The 12,375-nt window shown below is 37.6% G+C and overlaps 1 protein-coding gene across 2 annotated transcripts in view; it reads right to left on the bottom strand.

Moving 5' to 3' along the window:
- Positions 1–12,375, bottom strand: part of RELN (reelin) — a 633,193-nt gene that overhangs the window by 203,628 nt on the left and 417,190 nt on the right. For both annotated transcript variants that reach the window (XM_006882611.1, XM_006882610.1), the window contains exons 16-19: positions 11,972–12,081; positions 8,892–8,958; positions 2,464–2,697; positions 1,657–1,818 (exon numbers count right to left, since the gene is read on the bottom strand). In XM_006882611.1, coding sequence (XP_006882673.1) covers positions 1,657–1,818; positions 2,464–2,697; positions 8,892–8,958; positions 11,972–12,081 — 573 coding nt within the window. The remainder of the gene's footprint in view (positions 1–1,656; positions 1,819–2,463; positions 2,698–8,891; positions 8,959–11,971; positions 12,082–12,375) is intronic.

Below are 12,375 nucleotides of genomic sequence, written 5' to 3' on the forward strand. Positions count from 1 at the left end.
CTATCCATTCGCTTGTTGATGGGCACTTAGGTTGTTTCCAACTCCTTGCTATTGTCAACAAAGCAGCAATAAACATGAGTGTGCATATTTCTGCTTGGATGTTGGTTATGGTGTCTTTGGGATATATTCCCAGTAGTGGAATTGCTGGGTCTATTTGCAGGTTTTTGAGAAAGCACCATACGGCCTTCCACAATGGTTGCACCATTGAACTGGCTTCTTGAACTCCTATTTCTTGCATTTGAAAGCTGGACAATGAGTAAGGAATACCAAAAAGAACAAGTGCCAATGAATTACGATGCTGACTAAAAATGTGGGATATACCCTGGACCGGTAGAACAATGAACAAATCTGTCTTGGAACAAGTCTAGGAGAATTTTCTCTAGAAGCAAGGGTAGGAAGACTGCATTCCATGGACTTTGGGCACATGCTCAGGAGGGCCTGGTGCCTGGATAGGAATGCCATGCTAGATAAGGTGGAAGTCCACTGGAAAAGAGGAAGACCCTCAAGGAGACGAGGCTCCACAGTGACTGGAACAATGGGCCCAACGAAGCAACAGTGGTGAAGATGGCACACGACTAGGCAATGCTTTGGGCTATAGTACCTAGAGTCACTACGGGTTGAAATCGGCTCAACACCACCGAATGGACTAACTTCTTCACTCTATCTTCTTGCCGTTGAGGCAATGGAATCCTTTCCAGGATCAAAATATACTTCCAGAAAGGGAAATGACATTAGTTCTTTATATCCGAATATTAATATAAGCCCCAGTGTCACCTTTATAATGATATTTTAACTTTAAACATTAACTTTGTATTTTCCTACCCTTCGTTCCCTTTTCTCTCTTTAAAGAAATGTCAATGATCAAGAGGTGGGAAGATCTTTCCAACACTTCTGAAGTGATATTACTACTTTTAGTTTCTATTCTTCTGACATTGAAGGATGGTCCTACTAACAATAAAGGTTAAATCTTACAGTTGTGATTAAAGGTTATGAAATAAATTAGCTAAAGGAAAAACAGAAGTAACTTGAAGGAAGGGTTTTGTTTATATTCTTAGAGTCTATTTTGCCAAAGATGCAATAAATGCTAGAAAATATACTCATTATCTCTTTACTTTAAATAAAAATTTCAAAACCTAATACTGGTTCAGATCTTATGTAATTGTAGTAGCTTATCATTCATGTAATTCATTATAATTTAAGGTTAACACATATTTATAAAAGCATTTATAGCTTAGTTTCACATTTAAAAACCTATGACATACATTGTAATTACAGAAAGGAAAATGCAGTATTAACCATTTTTCTATTAGCTAATCATCTCACTTATGGAAGAAGGATGGGCAATCTCCTCCCATGTGAAAATCTGCTGGAAGCTTAGCTGTGGTTTGGTTCTGACTCAATGGCACACAACAACAATAAGAATCATAGAATTTAGGTGTACATTTCAAAAGATAATCCATTTCTTCAAATCATAGGAAATCAGGCAGGACAAACGGATAAGGTCAAAGTGGTTTGAAAGTTGTTGACTATAAGTTATATCAATCTTTCTCCTCAACATCTCTCAATGGAAAAATATAGGAAGCTTACACTATTTGAATATCACTGATGAAGAAGATATAATTTTTTTGCCTTTTCTCCAAATGCTCTTCAACATACCTGGGTTCATGGTAGTTGAGATATGAATAGTGCTCCAGCAGTTTCCAAGTAATCCCATTATCATAAGAATAATGCAGTAACACCCCTTCTCCAGGTTGGTCTGGGGCTCTGCATGTGCTCAGAACAGACTTGCTCCCCAACCTCAGGGTAAACTGGAGAAACCTAAAGGATGGTCTACAGTTAGTACATCCATTAAAAGAAATTTTTTAATCATCATTTTCTTCTTGGACTTATGGAACTTCATAGAAAAACTATAGGTTTTCATTCTTTCTCCTTTAGAAAGAAAAAGGTGATTTCACTGTGAATATATGTAGAACATAAGACAAGGTATATGCTTTATGTACAGACATATGCATGCAAATATAGTCACGTTTATACACATTTGTATACTATGCGTTTGTGTATATATACTTAAAATGCCAATCATTCCTTTACTACATTATTTATTAGGCACTGGGGGAAGGGAAGGGGTAAATTTAATCAGCCTCTGCAAGCTGTCAAATAAATAAAACTACATAAATAATTAACTAGCCCTTGGCTTAAGAACACAGTTTTGATGCTAACATCTCATTTTTTTTTAAAAAAAAACTTACCCATCATTAGTATATTAAAGTAATCAATGAGCATTTTAGTCTATTAAAATCTAGGGCAAATGAACCCTAAATAAACTGTACCTTGCCTCCCATCCTGATTAAAATTTGGAAGATGAATATATTGTCAAAAAAATCAGAAATGAGAGTAAATAAATGTAAAAATGCAATCAGAAGTACCTGGTTTCAGTATGTATGTGAATGTGCCTCAACTCACCTGGACTGTGAGCTGTCCAGGAAGGATGTAATTAGCTGGCGCCTTCCATCTTTATTGAAAACCAAGGCCTTGCCACTGGCCAAGACACCACAACCAAAGCTGACCTCGGCACCGCGGATAGAGTAAAAGTTGTGATAGGAGGAGAGTCTTGAATTGCCAAAGCTTTCCGAAATGAACATCGGGAATGTCTGGGATGCCATCTCACAGGCAGGGCCTGAAAATCCAGGGTCACACCTGAAAGAAATATGGTGAAACAAAATCATCAAGTGCTGGTCTTTTCAGATTTTCCCGAGTTTTCTTTAGGAAGGAAAAAGGATTTGACTGAACTATAAGCTGGACTCAGTAGTCATTGGAGAACACTGAATCTAAAAACTTGCCAACCCTGGACTGGTGGTAAATTTTCCAGAAGATGACAGTTTTTGCACAGCCCTGTTGTAAAAAGCGTATGATTAAAGCAATAATTCAGCACTCACCTGCAACCACATCAGTAATTCATCTGAAAATGCATCTATGTTCGCAAACATTGCTAACTTAAAATATTTATAAAAGGCATATCCTATGTATATAATTTTACTTATAATTATGGCCATAAAATTAATACAAAAGACAATATATATTAAACATTTTTAATATAGCATCTATAAAAATTCCAAGAACAACTGTAAAAATACGCAGTAGGCTTGTGATAGCAATTATTTGGAACATTTGGTAATGAATGGAAAATGAACCTATGTTTAACTATTTCCAACTTACATTTGCATTCAAAAGAGAATATTTGCACCCTTGACCTAGATAGGTTTCCTTAGCAGAAGTGAGTTGTCTCTCAGAGGGATAACAAATTAGTAGCTCATCAAGAAGAAAGGAAACACATATGTATATTCCCTCCCTGTGTGCAAAACCAGCATCAACAATCTGCTTTCTGCCATGTAAGAATGTTCTGTATCTATGACAGTTGATGAAAAGAAAAATGGAACATCTTATGTCTTCTAACAGTGAGGAAAATGTCATAGTTGACTCAGTAATAGAATCATTTAAGGATATCCCTTATGGGGATAAATGGTTTTTCCCCCCTTTACTAAACACTTCCTAAACAACATGCCTCTGGAAACTATGAGTTTTGATAATAAGTGACGATAGTTACAGAGAGGCTTCAGGCCTTTTGTTCATAGGGTCACTATGAGCCATGTTGACTTGACGACAACCAACAACAATTCCTTTCTTATAGAGACCTAGTAGGTCAGGGTTGTCATGAACTGGTATCAGCTCAACAGAAATAGGTTTTTGACTTTTATCCTTTTGAAGGATCCCTAGTAGTACATGGCTAAGTTGCTAACGAAAACGTCAGTGGTTCAAATCTATCAGTTGCTTCACAGGAGTAAGATGTGGCAGTCTGCTTCTCTAAAGATTGTTGTATTTGTGTGACATCAAGTCAGAATCGACTCATAGCTGACCAGTTGCTATGCAGTGGAATCAACTTGACAACAGTGAGTTTTTTCGGTTATTCCTTTTTCACATTTAAAATGTTGCCATTTTAAAATTCATGGGATTTCCCCCCCTCATTCAAGTATTTAGCACATCTTCAACTCTGAAACAAAATTCTTATTAAGTAAGTATATCAGTGAAGCAATGATATGGTATGAACCCAGGGTACTGGAGGTCTCTGTAACTTTGCAGAAGGTCCACAGAGTATACAAATGCATTAAAATCCAGTATCACATTTTATAATTTTTATTTATGAGTTGGTTCCAATTCAGTGGTCTACAACAAAAACAACATATTTCTAGAAAGGTGGACTAGCAGGTTAGAAGTAGTGTCGCCAAGCCAAAGGCAAGCAGTTTAAATCCATCAGTTGTTTCTAGAGAAAGGATTGGCAATCTCCTCTCAAGAAATTTATAGTCTCTGAAAACTCACTGGAGGTCAGCTAATGGGTTGATTCTGTCTTGAGGTAATGAGTTGTTTTGTTTTTATTTCTGGAGGAGAAGGTCTACAGATATCATTAGATTATCAAACAGGTTGGATGCCAAAATGCCAAGACTTACTAGAAGGTGAAACCAAAGGTTATTTTGATATCTTAAATAGCATTAGGGAAAGGTGGGGGTTGGGTGGGGAGGACTAGAATCCCAATATTGATTGAGCATTTATATTAATATCAAACAATTAGGTTTTTCACCCATTATTTCATCGACTTAGACTTCGAGCACCCATAGCAATTTCCAAAACAGACTGGAAGAAAAAATTAGCCAAAAAGGGCACCTCTTACATGGCCACTCACTCAAGCATTAATCCAAGATTAATTAATAATGATTGGTGACCTGGAATGCAAAAGCTGGGAAAGGAATAAGGAACAGCAGTCATAAAAATATAGGCTTGGTGACAGAAATGAGACTGGACATAGAATGACAGATTTTATACAATCAAGAATTTATTCATTGAAAATACCTTTTATGAAAAAACACAAATGGTGACTACACCCATGGACTTCATCTGATGAACTACACAAAAATCAGACTGATTCCATCTGTGGAAAGAATAATTGGAGAAGCTCGGTATCAGCTTTGAAAACTAGGACAGGTGTTGACTGTGAAACAGATCATCAGCTACTCATGTGTAAATTAAAATTGAAGATAAAGAAAATAAAGACAAACATACAAGAACCAAAATATGACCCTAAGTCTATCCCACATGATTTAAAAAACCAACTCAAGAACAAGTTGGAGGCATTGAGCACTAACGAACAAAGATAAGATAAGCTATGATTGACATCAAGAAAATAATCCTTGAAGAAAGCAAAGGTCATTACAAAGGCAGAAGAGGAAAGAAAACACCAAAATATGGATGACAAAGGAGACTCTGAATATTGCACCAGAACACTAAGAAGCCAAAGCAAAGGGATGGAATCAGGAAAGAGAGTTGAACAGAAGATTACAAATGGCAGCCCATGAAGACAAAAGTAAATTATTGTGATCAATAGTACACAGAGCAGGAGTTAGAAAATAAAAAAGGGAATAACTGGCTCAGCATTTCTTAAGGTGATGGAACTAAAGAATAAATTCAAGCCTTGAATTGCAATACTTAAAGATCTCATGGGTAAAATATTGAACAATCTAGGAAGCATCAAAAGAAGATGGAAGGAATACACAGAGTCACTGTACCAAGAAGAACTGACAGAACCATTTCAGGAAGTAGTATACTATCAAGAACCAATGGTAATAAAGGAGGAAGTTCAAATTGCTTTGAAGGAAATGACAAAAAATAAGGCCCCAGATGGAATATCAACTGGCATATTTCAATGAACCCATGCAGCCCTGGAGGTGCTCACCAGGTTGTGGCAAGAAATCTGGAGGACAACTACCCGGAAGAGATCCATATTATTCCCATCCTCTAAAAAGCTAATCCAATATAATGTGGAAATTACTGAACAATATCACTAATGTGAGTAAAATATTGCTGAACATTATCCAAACCAACTAGAACCGTACACTGATATACTGCCGGATATATAAGCAGGGTTTAGACAAGGACATGACATTAGGGGTATCACTGATGGCAGATGGATTTTGGCTGAAAGCAGAGAGTACCAGAAGGATTCTATTTGTGTTCTAATGACTTTGCAAAGGCATTTGGCTGTGTGGATCACAACAAATTGTGGCTAATGTTGAGAAGAATGAGAATCCCTTGATATTGCTCATGCAAAGCCTATATGTAGAGCAGTAAGCTGTTAAACAGAGTAAGGGAACACTGCATGGTTCAAAAGCAAGGAAAGAGTGTGTCAGGGGTGGATCTTGTCTCCATATCTGTTCAATCTATATGAAGAACAGGCCTTTATGAAGAACATGGAATCAGGACTGGACATCAACAACCTATGTTATGCAGATAACAACCTTGTTCACGAAAACATAGGAGTACTTGATGTGTTTGCTTCAGAAGGTCAGTAAGTGAGTCAGTAAAAAAGCCTATTGCTAGAGTGCATTTCAGGACCAATACATTTTTCTCTATCTTAAGTGTCTTCATAGGTTTGTTGTTGTTGTGTACCATCAAGTTAGAACTCACCAACAGCTGAGCCTCCAGTACATTTTCAGAGGCAGTAAACAGGATGGGAGGACACGGTCCATCTTTCTCCCATGGAGCAGCTGGTGGATTCAAACTACATGCCTTTGGTTTGGAAGCACAGCATTTTACTATTAAGCCACCAGAGCTCCCTAACAGGGTTTATCAAAGTAATGAATAGACTGTTTAGAAACCCAGGCTTTGGGGTTGTGCACAGGCAATAAAGTGCCAAAGATTAAGAGGGAAGTATCCTGGTAGTAAATAATGGTGGTAGTAAGAGGAACAGAGCTGGAAAGAAATATACAAAGCTGTAAGGGCTCCAAATTCAAGGATTTTTTTAAAGTAAATACAGAGACACCAGGGAGAGATGGAACTCAATGGGATGGTGGTGTTTCTTCCAAGTCTTGAGTTTTCTGCTTTTTATCGAGCGTCGTATAGCCAATCTTCTACCATTCTCTATTTGTGGAAGATACTTCCACAAAAGTTTTTCACCAATGACAGGTTTTTACCTGCGTAGGTTTCAGACTTTGCAGGTTTTACCATAAACAGCATAGGACAGGAATTTAATGCCTTATACAATTTCACTTAAACTCAGAACAGCATTCAAAGCTGGAAGAAGAGTTAGCGGCTAAATGCCTTGTAGCCTCAAATGAATAAAGTCAATGACTATTAGAGAAACAACTTCAGACATGGGAGAAAAACTGAAAGCTCCCAGTGGTGGAATACTCTGGAAAACCTCAGAGGCTATGATTATTCAAGATAATGTACAGTGTCAGGAAAGGACAGTGCTCAAAGGCATCTAAGTGCCATTTGGATAGCTGTTTACGTTTATTAAGGATAACACAGATGGTTTGCCTCTATAAAACCACTTATGTTAACAGTTAATAGTACACACAAAAAACAAAGAATGGAGCAATGCTATTGTAATTATAGACAGATCTTTTAAATATCTATTATAAATATCTATTTAAATTAAAAACACTAATTTTTAAAATACTTTGTTTCATCACTTTTTTTTTTACATCTTCAAGCACTGAAAAAGTGTCTAGCCTCAGTATGTTAATTTTATCTGAAATGGTTTAAATGAAAGGATGATACAGTACGGATAATAAAGGAACAACATGAGGGAAACAGTCGTCCAGTGTTTCATAGCTCTATTGCGACAGTGTCTCTGGGTGGGGGTGGATGAGTTTATGCAAAAGCACTCTTTATTCTTCTGTAAAACAGAGATGCACATTCAGTTTTGTATGAATAGGAATTCTTCAATTCTTCACATACTTTAAAAAACATTTCCATTGCACAGTGTGGTCTCTTTGGTAACTCAATTCAGTTGAAATGTAGTTAAAAGTTAACCCAAAAGTCTAATGCCAGAGTTTAAAAGTGTTCTGTTTTATACATGAAATTCCCAAAAGATCAGATTGTATGCATTTATATTAAACCTAGTTAACTAATAAATATTTGAGTTTGGTAGAAAAGAAGTCAACTACATGGTACACATATGTTGTGTATATATTAAGACGGATGTGCATATAGTAAGACCACCTGTAGTTTTAGAAACTCTTAAGTCTTTAAAAATTAAATAGCAATATAAAATACAACTTAAAAATATGAATATTCATACTTGGTATAAATAGCACAATTCTCAAGTGGTGACTAGATAGTAAACTATTAATATATAATTTCAGACTTCAGATTCAATATCACTGATTTGTAAAAACACTACACAATATTCTGAAGAATCCAATGATTTTCAAAAGACTGAAAAATTACATTTAAAGACGATTTATTTGGGTCTATGGGTCTTTACCAATTTTTTAGAATTAATTTATACAGTATGTTGTTGCTGTTGTGTAGTGCAGAGTCTCAACTGACCCATAGCTGACCCTCCTGTGGGTTTTGAGAGGTAGTTAATGACATGGGAGGGGACTGCCCATCCTTCTCGTGCAGAGCAGCTGGCAGCCTCGAACTGTGTGCCTTTGGAATTGCAGTGCAGCTTCTTGCCACTAGGCCACTAGAGCTCATAAACTATGTTACAAATTAGAATATGACTCATGAAAATCAGAACTTTATGGAATGTCCACATACTGAAGATAATGATAAAAGCCAGAAACAGCAGTCATCAAGCATGAGGAATACAAAAGAGAAAAAGGTACAATTGGTTTGCACCTCTGGCTTCCTGGAAAATTAACTTCCACATACAAAACACATTTACTACTCTATTGTATGTAAATTCCACTTGGCATAGAAAGATCTTGCATGCTTAAAAAGCAAAGATTAAAACACTTTAAAATGATGTATGGCTTCACCATCTAAAGTACACATCAAATAGAAGTGTAATATTATTTGAAATATTATTTGTAGTATTATTTGAAAATTCTTACTTGCAGCCATGTCGAGTGCACTGTCCTCGGCCAGAGCAGAACTTGAGGCAAGATGGACCAATGTAAACTGCAGACGGAAAGAGATTACGTAAGTGACGGCCACATAACTGGAAGAGCCATAAACACCATAAAAAAATTGTTCTGGAATGATGTCCTTGAAATATGGCCACTGCACGTAAAATGTAATCGCTGAGTCCCACTGTGTACAGAATGCTACGTGACATACGGAGTGCTGTATAACAAGGTAATCTTCCCCTTACATATGGAATAGAACAGCTTTAACCTACGCAAATAATCTTTTCAAGAACTTAAAATGTTTCATAGCAAAGAAGGTAGGGACATATGATTTGGATTCCTTGACTAAGCCTCTTTGTTGTACTAAACAAGGTGGGCTGCTAGTGGTTCGAACAGTGGCTGCTCGTTGGAGGCTAGGATTTTAAAGTTCTGTCTCACTTACTCTGGCCATGTGGCCAGCAGCGACCAGTCCTTGGAGAAGGACATCATGCTTGGAAGGTTAGAGGAATAGTGCAGGAGAAGAAGACCATGATGAGAGAGGGATAGAAACAGTAACTGGGATAATGAGGGTAGGTGTGTCGGAGACAGTAAAACTGGCTTAGGATAGGGCCAGGTCCATAGCTACTGTCCACAGGGTTGCTATGAGTCACAGGCAATTCAATGGCACATTACAACAAACAACAACATTAGTGGCTCAATTGGCACCACTAAGTTCATATTACAGTTTTCCAGAACATATTCTTCTAATTTGCCTCAATCACCCCCATCAAATTGTACAATCACATGATTAATCCCCCCTCCCCCCTGCATGTCTTTATCCCTCTGCTTCCACCTTTCCCACCCCCCTTGGATCCTTATACTCATTCTACAATGATTTTATACAATACTTGTCCTTGTGGGACTGAGTTAGTTCACTCAGCATACTGCTCTCCAGCCCCTCCTAAGTTAGGTAATAATTTACAAAATCATTGCTCCTGCATGCTGCGTAGTATTCCACTGTGAATGTATCATAATTTCTCAATCCATTCGAGCATGGTTGGACATCTGGGCTGTTTCTATGTTCTTGTGATGGTGAATAATGCTGCTATGAACATTCATGTGTAAATCTCCATTTGTGCATCTCATTTTCCCAGGGTATATTCCAAGTATTGGAATAGCTGGGTCATATGGAATTTCTACGTTCAACTTTTCGAGGAAGCATCAACTGCCTTCCAGAATGGTTATACCATTTTACAATCCCACCAACAATGTATAAGAGTTCCTTTCTCACCACATTCTCTCCAACATTTACTACTTGCTGTCCTGTTAAACTTTACCACTGTTACTGGATGAGATGGTATCTCATTGTGGTTTTGACTTGCATTTCCAATTTGATCAGATGGAGAAGTTTTAAATATAATCTCCATTATTTTTTAAAATATATATTATTTAAACTTCGTACTGTGATTTAAGGGAGCCCTGGTGGCCTAGTGTCAAGAAGCTGTGCTGCATTTTTGAAGGCATGTGGTTCGAGGCCACCAGCTGCTCCACAGGAGAGGGATGGACAATCTCCTCTCTTGTGATTAACTGCCTCTGAGAACCCGCTGGAGGGTCAGCTATGGGTAAGTTCCAAGTCAGTGGTACAAATTGTGATTTAAGGATCCCTGGTAGAACGGTACGATCAGTGTTGGCTGCTAACCCAAACGTCAGCAGTTTAAATCCACCAGCTACTTCATCAAAGAAAGATGAGGCCAGTCTGCTGTCACTAAGACTTATTGCTTCAGAAACCTGATGAGGGTCACCACACATGAGAGGGTTTGGTTTGGTGCCGCTCTGTTGCCTGACACCATATGGTGATGATCAGTGTCATCATACAGGAGTTAAACATCCTTCACTTTCCTTCTTCCCCATATGCTTTCATGAACCCCAAGTGCTGGGCATTTCCTAATAGTGCTCCATTCTTCTTTGTCTCCTAAAGCAAATGGGCTGTTTTCACAATAAACTTACTTTTATATTCACATGAGGGTTGATGGAGCTCTTAGAAGTGGCCTATTGTATTCTGCAGGGTCAGTTGTGGCTACCCTGAAATGTATGCAGCTCATAGTTCAAAAAGTCTCCATTATAAAATATTTCACTAATAAGACAAACCTTTCCACATCAATGGAAAAATTCTCAATGAAAAATGTTGTCATCGATTCTTCTTGCTAATCACTGAGTCTTACAGTTCATTATATGAACCACTATACTGGTTCATTTCTCCTAAGGGAGTGGAATGGACAGCTTAGTTTTTTTCTATAATTACAATTAATTTAATCAAGTTGTCAAAACCTTTCTAAAAGTGGCAACATACTTTGACCTAGGACTCTCTATCAGCTAAGTTTTTCCAGATCATTTCCAAAAGGCCTCCCTTTGCAACACTAGGAGGAGCTGAATGCACCATGAAGGAAAGACCATGCCTCACAGAATTACAATGATTTAGGGGTTCCTCTGGGGCAATGAGTGAGATTTCTTGTTGTTTACACTTCAGTAAGCACACATTTCTCTCAGAAAGATGTGCTATGTTCTCACTTAAAAGTAAGATAGAACATTAAAATCTTCCTTCTGAAAAAGCAGGCAGAAGTTTCACTAGCATTTTGGAGATGATGTTTCTCGTATGTGTGGTGTCTGCATCTAAAAGATAAGCATTCCAGATGTTAGCGTCGTTACCAGGAGAAGAATAGATCTTATTTTAATACATGCAGTGTGGTAAGTATTTATGCTAATTTTGTGGAAAACATTCAAAGCAAATGTTAGGATATCCCTTGTCATCAAGACTCTGAAATCTGGGTTTCAGGGCTCCATGCATTTTAAAATTATGTATGTCAAAACATTCTAAGCCTCGAATATCGCTGACTCCACTGACTTTCTTTTCTGATTGTGCATCACTGGGCTTCTAACGGAATGTGATGGAGGAGAAAAGGAAGAAAGCGTGGTTAATGAATTGCAAGACCATGACTTAGAAATGTGATTAAGTCTGTGCTGATGAACAAAAGGACAGGAAGACTTGGTATCAATGGCATGTGATGATGACAGGCACAAACACTAACCATTATCAATTGCCCACATGTTTCCAAGGATTGGCCCTGTTTGTCTCCAGCGAATCCGGGTGTCCCGGGTTAGTGCTGCATTAGGAAGAGGAATAGTTATCCGGTTCCACCTGCAAGAAATTTAGTAAAAAAGAATAAAAATGGAAAAGTTAGCTTTAGCCTCACAGCAATGCTTACATCTTTTTCCCCCCCCTTACATCTTTTTAACCTATTCTATGTGCTTGTGATGTCCTTGTTTGGGAACAACAACTAACAACCACAACAACTGGGAAAAAAACACTAAATCTTGTTAATAAACTCTTCACCAGCCCTGTGGGTTTTTTTAAAGTTATAAAATAGACATATAACTTTTAAAAGCACTCACTTCACATCAGTTGTTTTGCTGTTAATAGGAAATGGTATAT

Source organism: Elephantulus edwardii, unplaced genomic scaffold (assembly GCF_000299155.1).
Source record: "Elephantulus edwardii isolate Elephantulus edwardi_28Jun2011 unplaced genomic scaffold, EleEdw1.0 scaffold00022, whole genome shotgun sequence".
In the NCBI taxonomy this organism is placed as follows: Eukaryota; Metazoa; Chordata; class Mammalia; order Macroscelidea; family Macroscelididae; genus Elephantulus; species Elephantulus edwardii.